General features: G+C 41.6%; 1 protein-coding gene across 1 annotated transcript; it reads right to left on the reverse strand.

The window, feature by feature from the left end:
- Positions 1–293: 293 nt before the first annotated feature.
- LOC101169836 (cell death-inducing p53-target protein 1 homolog) lies at positions 294–6,480 on the reverse strand. The gene is made up of 5 exons (XM_004066139.4): positions 6,379–6,480; positions 5,578–5,797; positions 5,353–5,496; positions 5,126–5,273; positions 294–1,328 (listed from the first exon to the last, which is right to left on the reverse strand). Exons 2-5 carry the CDS (start codon positions 5,741–5,743, stop codon positions 1,223–1,225), a joined length of 564 nt encoding a protein of 187 aa, XP_004066187.1. The 5' UTR covers positions 5,744–5,797; positions 6,379–6,480; the 3' UTR covers positions 294–1,222.
- Between the last annotated feature and the right edge of the window lie 12,731 nt (positions 6,481–19,211).

Here is a 19,211-nt window from a genome sequence, read left to right on the forward strand (position 1 = left end):
GCATTGCTGGTGCGTTTGCTGCTGAGTAAACGCTAATGAAAAACCAAGCGATGAAGTCAAAGATGGGAAGAATAAAAAAAAACATGTTATAAACTAATATCCCTCCTTCTCTTATCATCTGCTTTCTATCTGTTGCTATCTATTCATACACTGCAAAGCCACAGAAGGAATACTCACATTCCAGTCGTGTCTGAACAACCAGGAAAGCCTGGTCTGCAAACATGCCACACCTTTTGTCGTCAGCAGAAACCGCAAAACCAGAATGACCAGATGACTGCAGACAATGAATTTAAATGCTAAATTTAGATTTATTTATTTATATGCGAGAGACAAAAAATGAAGTGATAAAAGTGACAAAACATGATTCTGAAAAACATGTTCTGATCAGAACAAAGACTATTGGTAGGTATCTTTTTTGACATAATTAATATAAAGCAACAGTCAGGTATGCAACAAGACAAAAATGTATTTCTGCTAGTTTTTTTATGAATCTTGTTATTAAAAGCTTTACCCTAAGTAAAGTAAAAGTAACTTTAAAATCGAATAAAAGTAATTAAATTGTTTAAAGGCCTAAAGTAGGTAGACTTTAATACTAAACCTTTAAAAATAGCAATTTCCTAATTACTTTTTGTACAATGACAAAATAGAAAAGCTTGCCTCGTAATTTTTTAAGTGCACATATTTGATCACAATTTAAACAAAATGGGCAAGTTGAACAATTTATGGTAATAAATAAAGTCATCTTTTTGGTTTTCAAAAAGGCAGTAAACAGCAGCATGAAGACAAAACTGATCATTGCTGTTTATTCAATGATCACCCCAAAATGAACCTACGTGGTTTACCTTTGGCTTTAGATCAGATGCCCTTCCTGACCTAACCCTGACCTGGACGTTCCAAATGTTCTTCTGTTCAAAGACTAATCAGACCTGATCACACATGTACTGCCATGAAACAAAAAACTAGATTAGTTTTAACCAACTTATACCTTTTGGGTTTATGTGAGAGGAATTCAAATAAGTTTGACTCAAAATTCAACTGCAGCTGATGTTTACTGTACAGGAGGAGAGCAATCATTACATGAAAAGAGGCTGTTTTGATTATTTTCTCAAATTTTTACATTTCAGGTTCACAACTTGATTGCACATCAGACAAAGAGAAGAATAGGTTAATGTACAAAATAGAGAGAAGCTGATTGGATTTAGTCTGCAAGGCATTCAGGTCATCACATGCGTCTGTGCACATGCAGCACGTTGTTGCAGGAGGGACAGGAGTGCTGCACGTCTTTGCAGGAATTAACGCAGAAGGGGATGAGGCAGCAGGGCCAGCATCTGTGTGAAGAAAAGAGGGGTAAATATTTCCACTGCATTACTAATAAATACTTTAATAATAGATGCAGAAATTACAATGTGCTGTTTCTAATTCAGTGTCACATTTTATTCTGCACTTTTGAAGATGCAACAAGGTAAACTGACAGCACCATCACTGTCATGACAGTCCAAATAGTAAAGAAAATACCATACATTCAGAATGAAAAAGTGCTTAGTATCCCGCCCCCACCCCACCCTGGTCTCCCCAACGATCCAGGCGAGGTTCATCTTAAATGCGTCCATCGTTGCATTTTCCACAGGTATTTTCAGTGTGTCTAAGACTAAATCTTGTCGCTCTCACAGGTTTAATGTTAGAGCTCCGTTAGCTGTCACGCATGTAGGTGTGGGACATTTATTCTCCTCAGCTAACCATTTTCTGGGGGAGCGGTGTGCTGCCGTAACAGCCGTGCATGAGACCTGTTTGATCGAGGTTGATATGCCGCCGCGCGCTTAACCCTAACCATAACCCTCCTCCAGGTCTGTGCAGCCCAGAGAAAAGTTCAGCCTTGACTGCATCTATTCAGAAAATTACGAGCGAATAAATACGTTCTAAAAAGGAAAGTGAGGAACTCCTTAATGTGGTCCGTGGAGGGGGCTGTCAGATGTCCTGCGTTTAATGTTTTCCTGCTTTGAAGCCCGGTCATTGTCACGCCCCCAAGACTCATATACCCCACTGTGATCGGTTGCTTTGTCCGCTCCGCGCACGACAATGTAAAAGTGTCATTCATGCAAACTGGCGGGACGCATTAACATTAAACTTTCATACTAAGGCGGGGGCCGCAAAATATCATCTTGGGGGCCGCAAATAGCCTGTGGGTTTGAGACCCCTGCTTTAGACTCTGGCACTGGTACACTAGCCGCAGGTCGTAAAGAATGAATCAATAGTTCTCTTACTCATAGCTCAGATGCACATATCAGGTTGTGATGATATTTGTCTCCGTTTCCTTCCCACAGATGTTAACGCACGCTCGATCATCTCTAGGCCCCTCCCCCTCCACGCATTTTAGCCACTTACAGTGGCCATTCCCTATTCTTCTCACACACACTTGACCGCCTCACAGACAGGCATCACTCAATGCAGGGGTGTCAAACTCATTTTCACTGAGGGCCACATCAGCATAGTTGCTGACCTCAAAGGGCCAGATATAACTTATAAATGTAACTAAATGTAATGAGAAAAAAAATGTAACTACTCCTTAATTTTAAATAACTCATTATTTATTTATTATAACTTTTTCAAGTGAAAATTACAGTTGCATAAAAAATGTTTGTGTCATGGTTTGAGTTTGTTTTGTCTTGGTTTTTGTTTTAGTTCTTGTTCTGTCTTGTTTGGTTTTGTTTCCTGTTTTATTTTGAAAGGGTTCCTGTCTTGTCATGTCTTGAGTTGTACTTCCTTTGGTCCCCATCTGCCCTGATCGTGTTCACCTATGTCTTGTTTGCCCTGTCTGTATATAAGTCTTGTCTCTGCCTTCCTTTTGTGCTAGTCCATTAACTTCTGGTCATGGTGTTAACGTCCTTTTGTCTTAGCGTCCTTGTTCCACGTCACAGTAAGTTTTGGTTTTGTTTTGTCATCCTGCTCGGCAGCGCTTTTTGTTAAATAAACCCTCTAGTCCTGAACCCGTTGGCCTCCCGTCTCTGCGTCTGGGTCCTACAGGCTCTCGAGCCTCCCTCACCGTGACAGTTTGCTTGTTACTCTATCATAAATTCTTTTACATTACTGTCAGGTTAGGTTATTTTGGCAGTGTTTAAGTCCCAGTGTTGCCCAATCTGATATTTCAAGTCAGATTACCCCTAGATATGAATAAGGACACCAATTCTTTTTATTTTAGTTTAAGAAAATAAAAAAATTTTATGCTCTCGCGGGCCTCATAAAATGAAATGGAGGGCCACATTTGGCCCCCGGGCCTTGAGTTTGACACACGTGACTCAACGAAACGCGAGTGTGAGCTCGCATCTCGAGTGTGTGCGAGCGCGTGTGTGTGCGCTCGCATCTCATTGATTATTTAATTTTTCATTTCATTGATCATTGACGTGCCCCTTCCACGTTTAATGTATAAAAAAAACGTAGGGTGGGGGAGGCAAATTTACAGGTAGCACATGTGCGACTAGATGTAAAATTCAGGCGCACACTCTCAAATTTTGGTCGCAGTCTGGAGCCCTGTGTTTTATTTATTTATTCATTACATAAATTCGCGTTTCAACCCACAAAAACAGGATTTCCAAATATTAGAATTATGTAAAGAAATCCCCCTTTACTTCTCTGTTTTTGCAAAAAAGTAAAGATGGATATTATAATCACATCAAATAATTTCAAAATGACATGTCCATCTTCAATACTTAAAGAGTATGAACAGGGACCAGGTCCTGCTGTAAGATGAAATCTGCATCTCCATCCAGATCCTTAACAGAAGGGATTATGAAGTACCCTAGAACATTTTGGTTGACTGTTGCAGTGATATTGGATTGAAGCCACACACCAGTGTGGCTCCACTGGTGTGTGAATGTGCGTGAATGTCCCGGTGATGGTCAGAGGGGCCGTAGGCGTGTACTGGCAGCAAAGCCTCTGTCAGTCTTCCCCAGGGCAGCTACAGTCACCAAGTATGTGGAGTGTCTTGAACAGCGCAGATAAATCCAATCCATTATTATTATTATTATAAGAAGGCAGAGTTTACCAACACCAGCGCTAAACATGGCAGCCCAAATCCTGACTGACTGTGGAAATTCCCAATGGATCTTAAACAGCTTGGGTTCTGCTCCTCACCAGTCTTCCTCCAAACCCTTGGACCTTGATTCCCAAATGACAGGCACACTTTCATCAGAAAATAGGAGTCCAGTCCAGGGCTCCTTCTTCTTGGCCCAGTTGAGGTGATGCCTCCTTTGGTCCAGGCTCAGAAGTGACTTGACCGGAGGAACCTGATAGCCCATCTATTGTTCTTCCACCTTGTTCCACTCTTTTTGGAAGTCTGTAGGTTCTTGAATCTTATCTTTTTGATAATCTACTGAAGCGCATGGTCACTTTGATTCCTGCCAAATTTTGCCCCTCCATTAGTTTCCGTTGATCTGCTTGGACATACTGTAGAGTCCTGTAAACAGCCAGCCTCCTTAGCTAGGAATCTTGATAGTCTTGTGGCTTGTTGTCAATTCTGAAGTCTTCCCTGTAGGTTTTTTTCAATCGTCCTGTCCAGCAGCTGAAGGCCTCTTGTGTTGGACAGATTTTACTGTTACACTACAAAGTTATGAATCTTCTGACACACAAGGTGTGTATTTGTATAAACCCCTCTTGTATTTGAGGCTAACTTTTATTTATATTAATGTTGTTTGTATACATTTTCTTGTTGGACCAAACGGAAGGGCCTGTACACAGACACATTCAAATAATACAAACATACGTGTTGGCTCCAAACTTCTTCACACAACACACCAACAGGTCATCTACACAATACAACGACAGCTCACACACACATGCATACAAACAAAAACGATTTTCTCCTTAAGATTGTATTTGTATATTTCTCATGAGATGGTTTCTATCATCTTATGTAAAGTATAAAAAGAAAACAATTCAGTCTGGAGGCTGACACCAGGTATTGAAAGAATGTATCTAATTTCAACCTGTGTTGATTATTTCCATGTTGTTTAAGTCAAGAAGTGAAAGATAAAAACACTTGTCAGAATTTAGATTAAGTCTTTTGTTTTTTAACTTTTAGCTTCCGTGCTGGAGGGATGCAGATATTCTGCCATTTTAGGGTTTTACTTACCCGATGATTCCCAGCACACCAAAGATGAGCCAGGTTTGCATCCCCACTTTGTGCTCGGTCTTCGTCACTACAGTGTTCTGGCAATGGGGGCACCGCATCTGTCCAGGGCAATCAGTGGGATGCGGCTGAACCACCACCATATGGTTCACTAAGGGCACAGGACAGACATTTGTGACATCCACCCTCAACCAAAATCAAATGGTCTTTTGAAAGGAGCAGTAGCTCACCGGTTTGTACCACCTGATGCTGCGGCTGCTGTTGAGGCTGCTGCTGAAACTGAGGCTGCTGCTGAAACTGCGGCTGAAACTGAGGCTGCTGCTGAAGTTGAGGATTCATCTGCATCTGCGGCTGCTGGTATGGTGCAGTTTGAACTGATGAAAGAGAGGTAACCTCAGAGATGGAGCGGTGAAGGTGCAGGTGAGGGTGCTCAAATTACATCCCTGTACTCTTACCTTGGGGAGGAGCTGTCTGGTATGATGCCGATTGGGGTGGTGGGTACATCTGTTGTGAAACTGGATAAGAGGGCGGTTGTGGTTGGCTGGTTGACGTGCTCTGCTCCAAAGGTGGGCCAGGGTAGGGTGGCGCTGGGATATCAGTAGGGGGCCCCTGCTTTTCCATTTTATCAAGTTCTGGTGAAGAGGTAAACTCGAAAGATCTTCAGAAAACCTACAGCTTTGAAGGTTGAAAAAAAATAGGTAAGACAGGACAAAAAAATCATAGATCGGGGTAAGAAGCAAGCATCAGACCTGGTTGTATTTTATAAACCCAAGAATTTAGAACTCCCTTTTGCGTGGGCAGGAAAGCAGGTTTGGTTGCATTTCTTTTTCAAGAGGAGACAAAACAGGGCAGAGGATGCTTTGGTTTCTCAGCAAACACTTTTATACCCCATGAATGGTGTTTTACAAATAAAGCACATGCCTCAATCTCATCTACTATAATCCAGCAAAGGAGATGATTCCATAATCTGCTCATAGCTCCACCTCTTTATGGTTTTAGTTAAAAACGTGAAGATTGGTTTCTGTGGTTTTGGCTTTGAGGATTACCTTCTGAACTGAACAAACATTTCTAGCATCATGATGCGACTCCACACCTTAGCTAACTCAGTGGAAAATGCTTTGAAAAAAGTCAAACAACCTACTTGAAGAACCTGCTTCAATTACAAAAATTAAATAGAAAAATGCTGACAATTCATCACAAGAACTGATACGTTTTTCTTGAAACCAAACCTTTAAAACAGAAAGAAATGTGATTACCTTCAAGAGATCTTGTCCAGCTGTGTGAGTCGGACTGGTGTCAATCCAATCAAACATCCACACAAGCTCTGGAGTCGGTGAGAAGGGTGCGGAGCTACACTGGATGTGCTGGTTTGACGACTTTAATTTCTGGTTTGCAGATGACGTTGCAGATATCATGATTACAGTACAACTCAACAGCAGTTGTAATGCAATGTGGCGCAACACTTTCCAAAATGCTTTATAATCCCCTTAATGTTGTCTGTAAATTCATATTTTGAAAGCATTTTGTGATATGGTTAGGAAATGCCTTCAACACATATTTTGTGACCTCGGCCATAAACTTGACACAGACATTGTCTCCTGTTACAATCCAGCCTGTTGTAATGCCTGCTTCAGTAATAGAACCAACGTTTTGTCTAAGTCCAGTATCACAAGAACAAATTGGAAAAATACTTGGTGGTTTCAAAAATTCTAAAGCCGAAGATGCATTTGGCCTGAGCACATTAATTATAAAAACTCACAAAGAGTCACTGGTATGTCCTATTACCACCATAATCAACAAATCAATAAACACAAGTACTTTTCCAGACCTCTGGAAAACACCAGTGATCACACCAATCCTTAAATCTGGAGATCCAACAGAAATAAGCAATTACAGACCAATAAGCATCTTGCCAGCCGTGTCAAAAGTGCTGGAAAAGTGTGTAGCAGAACAACTTGCAGGACATCTTAACTATAGTTCTTATAACCTCCATCAAATGCAATTTGGATTTAGAAAGCATCACTCTACGGCAGGGGTCACCAACCCTGTGCCCGCGGGCGCCAGTGCGCCCGCGAGCACCCCTTGTGGCGCCCGCAGGGAATGCACCCAAAAAAAATCTTTTTTTTTTTTTATTGAAGCAAATATTCAACAAACAACCACGGCATGTCTGTCAATGACAACAATATCAATTCTGAGATTTTGAGAATAGGTTGAGGTGGTTGAGTAATCCATTAATGTGAGGATTAATATTCCTGTCTGTTTTTATTTACATTTATGTTTAAAAAGTTAAAATTAAGTTAAAGTTTTAAAGGTTTAAAAGTTTAGGGGGGGGGGGGGGGGGCTAGGAGGTTTTTAGTGGCGCCCTTCATACCACTTGGTGCCCATGAAATAGCCCTCGGTCTCAAAAAGGTTGGTGAACCCTGTTCTACGGAAACAGCGGTCTGTTCTCGAAAACTTAAAACTAAAGAGTGACAGAGGAGGAGTTGTGGGAGCTGTGTTCCTTGACCTTAAGAAAGCTTTTGACACAATCAACAGGGATATCTTAACCGAAAAATTACATCATTTTAATCTTTCACCAAGAACTCTACTCCGGCTGGAATCTTACCTGACATGCAGGAAACAACAGGTCAGAGTCAATAATACAACATCATCATGTGGAGAAAATCAACTAGGATTACCTCAAGGCTCATCATTATCCCCATTACTGTTCAGTCTTTACATCAATGACCTCCCTAGCTGCTGCCCGCCTAATGTGCAATGCCAGCTTTATGCAGATGATGCTGTCATCTATGTTCATGCTAGGGACAGATACCAAGCAGCGCAAGAGCTGACATCAGCCATGAACAAGGTCTCAGAATGGCTCCAAAAATCCCAGCTGATTCTCAATGTATCTAAAACCGTGTGCATGTATTTTTCCAAAAGCTCAACTAACCAAGACACCCCTCCGGTATTGATAAATGGAACAGCTATACAATCAGTCTCTGAATATAAATATTTAGGAATAACAATTGACACACAATTAACATTCAAATCACACATCAAAAAGGTTGTTAACTCAATTAAATTAAATTTATCAAATTTTAGACACATTAGAAACAACTTAACTCTGGAAGCTGCTCAGCTGTACTGTAATGCAATGATTGTTTCACAAATGACTTACTGTATGACCAGCTGGGCATCAGCATGCAGAACCATTCTGAAACCTCTACAAACTGTTCACAAACAAGCTCTGAAAACTTTGGACAAAAAGCCTAAAAGTCACCATAACTGTAGAATACTTCAGAAACACAATCTACTGAGCTTCAATAATATGATTCAACATACAGATTGCATATTGGTCTATAAAATCCTTCACGGTTTGGCTCCTCCCCCACTTCAGGACTTTGTCAAAAAAAGAGAAAACAGAAGCACCAGAGCAAGTTCAAGAGGCGACTGCATCAAACCTTCCAGAAAAGCAGCTTTGGACAGACTGTTTTCTCCATTCGAGCTTCTCAAACCTGGAATACAATCCCAGAAAACATTCGAGAGCTCTCTCCACACTTCCATCTTTCTCAAAACAATTAAGATCTTGGCTGCTGGAAAACCAAACTTGCACTCATAGCTAATTTTAGGGACAATGCAAGAAAACTGTTTGCTAAAAAAGTAAAAATAAACCATTGGGGGGAGAAAAAAAGTGGTCACAGTTGTCATAGTATTGTTCTGATTTTGGCGATTTTATTGATGTATATTTAGGGCAACTATGCATTTGAAACAGTTTTAAATGTTATCCGAGTTATGTTAATTTTATGTCATTTATTTAATGCAATTTTACGCTATATATGTACATTTTTACTTTGTTTTACTCATTTTATTTTTAGTCTCTAGGTGGCTGGCCATGGTCAGAACGGGACAGAGGATGGAAATTAGCCTAGGCTACAATCCTGCATATTTACAGTGTCTCATTACTTTTAGAGTATTCTACACTGTTTGTTGTATGCATTGTCCCTTAAATAAATAAATACAAAATACAAATATTTGTTCATTTGGATCTGAGTTTTCTTTGTAAAGTGAGACATTGACAGAAGTCAGAACTCTGTCTCCAGCTGTCCCAAGAGTTCTAGACACTACATCTCCTTGTAACATCAGCGCACACTTCCTGGATGCCACACAACTGACTTTCATGTATAATCACTTACAGCATCCTTAAACACTGTACTGAGTCTCACTCAGTGTGAAGTATTGTTTGTGCCACTCTGCCTTCATTACCTAGTGTTATACCTGAACCTGATCTTCTGTTTCCTACCTTGTTTGCCTCTGACTCTGTTTGCCCGCCCCAAATCTCGCCTGGATCCTGATCCTGTTACTTTTCTTATGCTCTCATGCTCATTATTGACTCCTGCCTGCCTGATCCTGACTTAGCTTTGTGGACTTTGAGCTGAGTAAATAAACCTCCTGCTTCTAGAACCAGCAGTCTGCCTGCTCTTATCACAGACATGGATTTATGTAAATTTGACTCTTGTTTGTTGGTAATTCAAAACAATATCAAACAACTTACTTTACTGCACCACACACACACACACACACACACACATACTTGGAGGGACATTCAGGCTTATAGCTTATAGCTGTGTCGGTGGGTGTGTGGTTGTGTGTGGGGTGGTGTCTGTGTGTGTGGGTGTGTGTGTGTGTGTGTGGAAGGAAGGGGGGGGGGGGTTTGAACACAGGCTGTCTATTCTGGTTCTTTGTTTACAGTCCAGGACAAAAAGCTGTTGAGAGTCTCCTTCAGTACTTGGTATTCCTCAGTGGCCCCGCCTTCAGAAGTTGTGCGTAATCATTCTCAATGGATGTGGAATTTTTTAAATAGCTGTACTGTATAGAACAGCGGTCAGCAACGTTTATGACATGAAGTGGCAATTCGAAATTTTTTACCTAACAACTGTGCCATCACCAACTATAATGTGAATTCTAACAGAAAAACAAAAACATTTCCAAAAATCTGAAATTTTATTTAATTCACAAACAGCAGGCTTTATATTCTAAGATTAACTCAGAAAAGTTCTTTCATAACAATATTGCACAAGGAAAATATGCCAAAGTTAAAATTGTAGTGCAACTGTGGGTTGTGCCCATTGTTGATCCGATCGGGTGAATGTAAACAGTTTATTACAATTGTGAGTCACTACTGCTCTGGCCTTTACGTCATAGCTAGACGGTGTGGCGCTCCAGAGAAGGCTTTGGAGCGTGAACAGGGCCAACCGACTGCTCCACGTTGGCAAACCATGTCTCTGGGCAGAGCAGCCGGACTTGTGGCTTTGTGTTTGCGGGCAGGGGAGGGTGCTTTGTTATGGTGTGCAGTCTGGAGGAGGCTTCAGACCGCAGTTGGTCCAGCTGCACTGTGTGAGCGAGTTGCCAGACTTAGGAGAGCCGTGTCTCCCAGGTAGAACTGTGTCCCCAAGCAGTGGAGCAGCTTTGGGACGGTGTGTGAGCTGGCAAAAATGAATGGAGAAATGCCGCTCCGCACAGTCCTGTGAAACCATGTAAACAGTCATGTGAATATGTGTCGCGCCTTCAGCGCAAGGTTCTGGGATACCAGCACGAGTTCCACCGTTAGGATGAACGCAAAATATCTCTGCATTCATGGACACAGCAGGTTTCTTCTGTCATAACTACCTCTCTGCAGAAATTTCTATTGTAGATTTTGTTCTTTTGTAGTTTGTAATTTGTAAATTGTGCCCTTCATTTTGAGAAATTATTTTATTTTATTATATTATTCTGCGAGTTTTTTCTCTCTTGTATGTTTGCACTGAATAGTGAGCGGCTTTAATTTCCCTGCATGTGTGTGTGATGTGAATTGTACATGTGTACAGTGACAATAAAGGCATTCTATTCTAAAATATGTTGGTGTCAAAAAAAATCTTTAATATGTACCAGTGGTGACTACCACGAGAAAAAAAAGCTAAAAAATTCTAAAAGTCCCAAAAGCATAAAATGGCCAGGTAAAAGGAGCAAAATCGATCACAAAAAAACACGCTTATAAAAACACATTAAGAGTCCATCTTGGCAGTTCATGCATAGTAAAGAAAAAAAATAGCAAGTCCTTCAATTTAAAACAGTGGGTGAGCAGCAGTCCACGAAAGGGGTCCCGATTAATACTTTTCTGCCTCAGCAGTGGGCCCCTTCCTGCACGCCACTGGAATGGGGAGAAGGAAACTCAGCTGCAGTTCAACAAGGCCAGACAATAGCCACAACACCAGATACGTTCCTTTAAACGCTTTAGAGGCGATTCATCACATCCATTCCAGGCCCATCACAACTGGCCTCTGGGGTTGGTCCTACTCCGCAGCCCCCCTCGCTCCGACCACACGCCTCTCTTCTCCAGTCGGCTCTCCTGCTGGTCCCTGGCCGCTCTCTGGTGGTGCTGCTCTTCTGCTGCGAGCCAGCGCTCGATCGTCTGACTGACTCGTAGGGCGACCCGTTCTGGCACCACTTCACCCCGAGCTGCTTCACCCGGTGAGCGTTCCTTCGGGGGTGGGGGGGGGGGACTCCTCCGCTGTCAGTCCGAAGCCTGCTCCTGCCGCAGCGATCCTCCCCTGTGTCGGTCCCGGTGTGGGTACCGGATGTTCTCGGGTTGCCGGATGTTCTCGGGGTCCTTCGGGGTCCTTCGACCAATGATGACGTCACACTATTTGATTGGCTGTAAGTTGCCACGACCAATGAGTTAACGTCGCTAAGTTTTTTTAAAAACTTTATTGACAATTGCGGTATCATACATTAACAATGACATAAACGTTAACAACGAACAATAACGATGTAATCAATATTGCCTCGAAGATCAGTCACCATTGCCAAATATAACATATTGACATAGAAAATAAAGAATAGAGGGGAAAAAAAGAAACAATGAACATAACACACAAATAAATAAAAACATAAGTAAAATAAAATAAAGGAACATAGAAAAAATCTAAGTAGTCTAATACTAGTTAAGTTAGGGGTACTCGTGAAGTTTTTATTTCTGAACAAAACTAAGCAATTTCAAGCCATTCTTCTTTTTCATATAATGAAGTGATTGAAAGCAAAAACAGAGCTCTTTATTAAATGTTATAAAAGTGGTTTGGTCTTCAAAACTTGACCTCACCAAGATGGCGGTGCTCTCCTCCCATGAGGAACTACGTGATGTCTCCTCTAGTGATATAACTCATTGGAAGGACCCTGAAGGACCCCGAGAACATGCGGCAACCCGAGAACATCCGGTACCTACACCGGCACCTACTCGTCTGGTGATGCTGCTCCTGTTCGTCCTTCTGCTGCTCCCCCTCGCGCCCCGCTCACTCAAACGTTCTCCTCTTTATAGACTCCTGTGTGCTTCAGGTGCGGCTCATTAGCAGGTGTCATGCATCACCAATCAGTCCATGCAAGAGTTCATGCAAAGAATCAAGGAATCCACTACAAAGTCATGCAACACAGAAACCCACATAAATATTCAATAAAAAAACATGTGATAAGCCACCCGACATATGTCTTTTGATTCATGTCTAGACACAATAAAGGCTGAAGTTATTCTCACATTTCTACGTGCAGCCAGGATGCGCTTTATGGCATTGCCCGCATGGATTTAGGTGCATCCGCGATAAAGTCTTTCTTGGCGCATGTACACAGTTCGATTCGAATCCGATGCTTGATCCAATCAAAGATAATTTGCACACGTAACTGCAAACTTTATTTATATAGGTTTTCACTAAGCTCTCACTTTTTGCTCTGTTTTCTGCTGCAAAAGGTAGAATTTTAAAACTGACACTAAACGGCCTTACTGAAAAACAGTTGCGCTTTGACTGAATTTTTGTTTTGAGGAAAACAGCTTTGTAAGTTTGCCATTTTACTTTAATGCTGTGAGTAAGCCCTGGCTGCAGCCTGCAGAATTGGTCAACATTGTGGAATGCTGGAACGCAGAGGAATGTGAACATGCTCTGGAATGTTAACCCCGCCCACGCTGAGCCCGTGCATTTGATTCATCTTTGTCACAGCAGTTGTGATTGCAGGAAAGGGGAAGAATCAGTGGAGCACATTTTGTGTCATTGTGAATTGTATGAGGAAGAAAGAGAACAGAGGGGAGGAAAATTTGAATGGTGCAATTTTTTTTATGTATCCCTCAAAAAAATGATTCAAGTCTCTCTTTCATGTAACACAATAAAATTCTGTTTGTTTTATTTAAAAATATTTATTTTAAAAGATTGTATCTAATTTTAATTGACCTAACACAAAATGTATTAATAGTTTCCCCTATAACTCCAGTAATCCAAAATAATTTAGTTCAAGTAAGGGGCATGCTGTTGAATGCTGTTTTCCTGTTTCTCTTTATGCTTTTTGCCGTCTCACGGCTACAATTTTTCACCTATTTTAACCATTGAACTTTTAAAATGTTCAACTCCTTCGTCTAATGTAATGCCTGGTATGACTATTAGTCCTTCAAATCCTTCGACTTTTCAAAAGTGAAAACTTTAGTTCGTTTTTTCCACGTAAAAAACGAAACTGTGGCATGAAATCGTTTCAACTCGGCTTCTCCCAATAAGACGATACACGACGAGCCTCATTTATAGAAATAAGGAATCTATTTATTTATACCGCCCAGTGGCTTAGTTAGCGGCTTAATTATACAGAGGTTCTGAGTTCGAATCTGGCTTAAGACTTCTGTTGCGTGATCTTTTTCCTTTGCCTTTCTTGATAAAACTGAGTTCGACTAACTCGATTATATTTCGTTACATGGAAGAATTTTCTTTGAGGTGGGGTTACTCATATTTATTGGATGGAAATCCTGCCCACAATTAAATTGAGTTCATCCAATGTGTTATTTTTTTGAGTCTGTGAGGCCAGACTGAATTTATTAACTCCCTAATACATTCACATGGAAACTTGTAAAAGGCATAAGAAGACAGGAATCACTGGATAAATTTTTTATTTAGCGCAATGAAAAACATTAAAAAGGGGATCATGAATACAAAGAATGCATTAGGAAAATACTAAACTTTAACAAAACAGACAAAACTAAACTGTTATTCCTGCCCTTAGACCCCCCCCCCCCCCTTCACGGTATGGAAAAACTCCTTAAAAACCGGTAGGTGGCAATATAGCACATGGAAACTTGTAAAACCAATGAAGAAGACAGACTCAATGTGGGCGGGGTTAACATTCCACAGCGTGTACACATTCCTCAGCGTTCCAGCATTCCACTATGTTGTGCAGTTCTGCAGGCTGCAGCCAGGGGTAGTTGAATGCTGTTGAAGAAAACTGGTCTGAAGCAAGCTACATCCCAGCTGTAGACCATGTGCAAGCATGACTATACTCAGATGGAGGTCACTTCCAACATGAAAAGGAAACTACCACCAACTACCACAAAATCTACTGGACCACCTTTGATGGTGAAGGCGAGACAGGAGTCTAAATCCAGGTCAGAAGAGGTTACTTTGGCTGAAACTGAAAGTCAGCTGCGTGAAAACTCTATAATGGTGGCAAACATTTCCTGGTTGGTTAAGATAATGGGGCTGAGAAAAAGACTGCAATGACAGAAAGAGAGATACCACAGATAGTGAAAGAGAACCAAGAACTGAGGGAAAAAGCTGCCTAACTGGAAAGACATAAATGAAGCTGGAACTTGAAAATCCATGGTCTGAAAGAAAAAGATGACAAGAACAGCCGAGAAGGTCATCCGGAAGTTCGTTATGAGGTGCCATAGAGATGCTTTCTGGAAAATCACTGAGAACTGTCAGACCTGCAAAGGACTTCAGTAAAGCAGACCGGGAAGCTCGAGTGGTCGTGTGTACTTCAGGGGAAATGTGGGATAGATCAACAGGACTAGGGTCACTGTAGAGTGAGATATTTACATGGAGGTGGATTAATGATTTTTGTTATTGAGATATGATATTTTTCTATTGAAATAGATAAATTATAATTATTCAAAGGTTTATTGGTTTATTTACATTTGATTTAAATCACTTTGTTTACATATTAGAGCAAAACTAAGTTAAGTATTTATCTTTACTTACAGAAGATCCCCAGATCTTTTTTTTCAAGATCTGGGGGGTCTTCATTAGTATGTTTGCATCATATATCTCATAACAATTTATACTGTTTTTCAGGTAAACATTTCAGAGTAATTTACTATTTGATTTCAAAAGTATCAGTTTTATAATTAGAAAATAGTTAAGGTGTGGCTAATCTTTAATTTAAAACACCAGCTTCTTTTATATTAAGTTTTCCTTTTTTTTCTTCTTGTTTTATGTCTTTAAGTTCTAAATCCTAGGGGTTTTAGGGACTCTGTTAAAAGAAAATCCCTGTATTTGTTTTGCAAAAGCCAAAAAGTTCAATGTCATCAACTGATCAGCAGGGGTCGCAATAGTACTAAATCATTTTTCTGGCAAGCTTGTAATTACAAATAGAGTTGGTTCCAGTCACTGGTTACTTTGTGTTTTATTAAAGATGATAAGATTTTTTAATTCTGTGGAATATATATGGACAGCTCTGCAGCACAAACCAAAGCCAAGTTGTCAGACTTTACAAACTCTGTTAAAGAACTAAATCAAAGATATCCTAACAGTAATCTTATAATTGGAGGTGATTTTAATATGGTGGAAGATGAATAACTTGACAGATTTCCTTCGGCTTTTTAATTTCATCATTATAATCCAGTTCTTCCTCATTTGTGTAGAGATTAAAATGCCGTGAAAATCCTGATGTTCAAGCATTCACTTGGTTTAAACTAGAAGGATCTGCTAAATCTTGGTTGGATTTCTAGTTGACATGAAAATCAACTGAATTTCTCATGAATAGCTAACATTTCAGCACTATTAACAGATGATTGTATGATTATTCTCATTCAACCTCGCAATAATCCCCAAAACAAGGGCTACTGGAATTCCAGAATACTAGAGGATAAAGTTTATTCTCAGGCGATCATAAAGGAAATCTAATGACAGACAACTAATAACTAACTAATAACTAATGACAGACAGTGCACTACTCATAGGAATAAATGGGAGTTTCTTAAATTCAAAGCTAGACAGAATTCATAAGCACAGTAAAAGATTGAGCAGAGTGCCCTACTGCCAATTTTAACTGCACCTCCTTAGTACACACACCCCTCCCCCCTCATAATATACATTCCAACATAAACACCCACACATGCACACACAGACCCTCTCAAACACACATACATGTACACACATTTTGCAAGGAAGGTGGGACCTAGGACCATCTGTCCCCTACTCCTTCCCTGGTGGGGGGTACGGGGCCCTTGGCAACGGCGGCCGTGTCCCCTGGGTCTCCGTGCGGGGGGGGGGTTCACATTACAACTGAGCCGGGGGTGTCCGTGTCCCTGGGGGGTGGGTTCTGGTCCTTGCCCCTGGGTGCTGGGCCCCTCCAAATCTCCAACTGTGGCCGAGCCTGGTCGGGCCAAGTTTACAACATCCCTGGTGGGCCCCCTTTCTCCCCGGGGCGCTCCCCTCCTGGGCGGGGGCGGCTGGCCCCTGCCTTGATCCTCCCTGGACCAACCGTGGGCAGGGTGGGTGGCTGCCTGGAGTGCGGAGCGGGTCTCCCTTGGGGGGTCCTGGCTCGTACCTGGGGTTGGGGGGGGAGATGCCCGGAACTTCTGGGGGGTGGTGGGCTGCTCGTCTGGGGCTGTGGGCGCCCTTCTTGGGTGGGGCCCTGCGTTGGGCTCTGCCGGCGCGGCGGGGAGGCTGCTCTCCTGGTTGGGCTGGGGCGGCGCTCCTTTTCCCCCCGTGCCTCCCTGCTCTCTGGCTCTGGGGGCCTCGCGGCGGTCCTGCTGGCCCTGGCCTGGGTGGCGGGCTGGGTCGCCCGGGGGGCGGTTGTTCCCTGCCTGCTGCAGTGTGGGGGGTTTAGGCTGCCGCTGCTGCTGCGGCGGGGGTCTTGGTGTGGGGATGGCTGGGCACTCTCCTTCCTTCTTTTCACATTCCACCATCCATTTTAGAAAACCATAAACACTCACCTGAGCACAGGTGTTAGCTCACCTTTGCACTAATAGTTTGCATGATTGAATGACTGAAATATTTCACACTAGTTGGTTTAAAGGCATAAGTATTCGTGTGTGAACACTATCAGTTTTGTGTACATGTTGACATGTGGACATTTTTTTCAGCCAGCAGGTGTGTTGATAACATTTGAGTGTGTGTGTGGACAGGCCCCGCCCTTTTTGTGCTACATTTGAACTTTACCGTAATGATAAACAACCAGTAAACTTGTTGCTTTATGCTGCTTCATGGTCTTACCCCCCCCCCTGCTATTATCACCCTCCTACCACCCCCCCTTACATCCCCTCTCTCTTCTTCCCTTCTTTCCTTTTCCATTCGTTCCAACACCAAAGATTTTCAAACATGATTGAAATTAAAAAGTTTGGCCTCAATTACAAAAGGGGTTTATTCAGACATACCTCTGGTTTGTCTAAAGATTAATAACCCCTCTTGTTAAAGTAAAATATTTCCAACACAAGAGGCCGTCAGCTCTCATCTGCCTGCCCAGCTGTTGGACAGGACAAGTTAAAAAAAAAAAGATTGAGCAGAGATAGTAAACAAAAAGAAATGGAAGTTATCAGAGAAATTAATTCTATTTGATGCAAATCTTGTTTTAAGGGAAAGCGAGAAACAGAGATTTACACTCCTGCCAACCTCACTGGATAACATGTACGTATCTAAAGTCAAAGGTGCACGTATTGGGTCCAGGGGCTAAATGGATTGAACAGCTCAGTTTCCTTTTGTAGACTGGAAAAAACGAGGCAAGAGAAAAATGCTAATAACAGATTACTAGTTGACAGAGAAAGTACAAATATGGAAGAAATGAATAGAGAAATGTTCTAGTTTTACAGTAAAATGGTAAATGGCGTATACTTATATAGCGCCTTTCTTCCTACAAGGACAAAGCGCTTTACAGTCACAGACCCATTCACCCAGTCACACACACATTCACACACACAGTCTCACACTGGTGGTCGCTCCGCTGCCAAACACAGGCGCCCGCCTACCACCAGAGGCAAGGTGGGGTTCAGTGTCTTGCCCAAGGACACTTCGACTCATGGGCGTGCAAGGCGGGAATCGAACCTGCAACCTTACGAGGTTGTAGGTTGTACTCTTCTTCTTACTCATCTCAGGCTGCTGATGCCTTTTACAGTCATTTAAGGATTTGGCTCCCAAAGTGGATGAAAACTGTGTGAAGCAGCAATTAAATGGGAGAAGCAGCAAAGGCCATTAGAAGTTTTGCTATAAATCTCAAGGATCTGTTGGGGTTACCATCAACATTTACAAATATTTTGGGCATGTTTGAAAGAGCAGTTTATGTTAGTTATAAATGAAATTTCTGTCTTGAACATCCTTCCAACCACCATAAAGCAGGATTTTATCACCCTAATCCCTAAACCTGGGAAAGACGCCAGACTAATTGATCATTTTAGACCAATATCCCTCCTCAATGATTATACAATTCTAACCAATATTTATGCATCTAAAATGAAAACAGGAATGAATCAGATTATTTCTGACACAAAATAAGGGTTTTTAACCCTTGTGCTATCCTATGGGATCAAGATGAACATTGACGTGTTCTCCCTACCAGGACAAAGGTGGATAAAGGTGAAGAGGATTTCATGTAATTCATGGACACCAGTGAAGATCACAAATCATTAAAGAAAAAAGGGTTAAGCGCACTGTCTAGTGGGTCTAGATGACCCAACTCCCAATGTTAAAGTGCCTAGGATAGCACAAGGGTTAAAGAACAATCAATTCACAATAATATCCGCTTAGTTCTTGAACTGATTGATACTAATCTATTGAACATGATGGCTTCTTTTTTTATTTTTTTTATTTCTTTAAAGCTTTCAATATGATTGAGCAAAAATGTCTGTTTTGCACTTTAAAATGATTTAGATTTGGACCTAATTTCACAAGTTTTGTTAAAACAATCTATAATGATACAAACTGTGTAGTTACTGTAGATTACGAAGTGGCATTTCTCCCAGATTTTTCATTAACAAAGGAATTAGACAAGGCAGTCCAGTCCCACCAGTACTTTTTGGAATTGCAAAAGAAATATTATCAGGACCTCAAAAAAT

Source organism: Oryzias latipes, chromosome 1 (genome assembly GCF_002234675.1).
Source record: "Oryzias latipes chromosome 1, ASM223467v1".
NCBI classification, from domain to species: Eukaryota; Metazoa; Chordata; class Actinopteri; order Beloniformes; family Adrianichthyidae; genus Oryzias; species Oryzias latipes.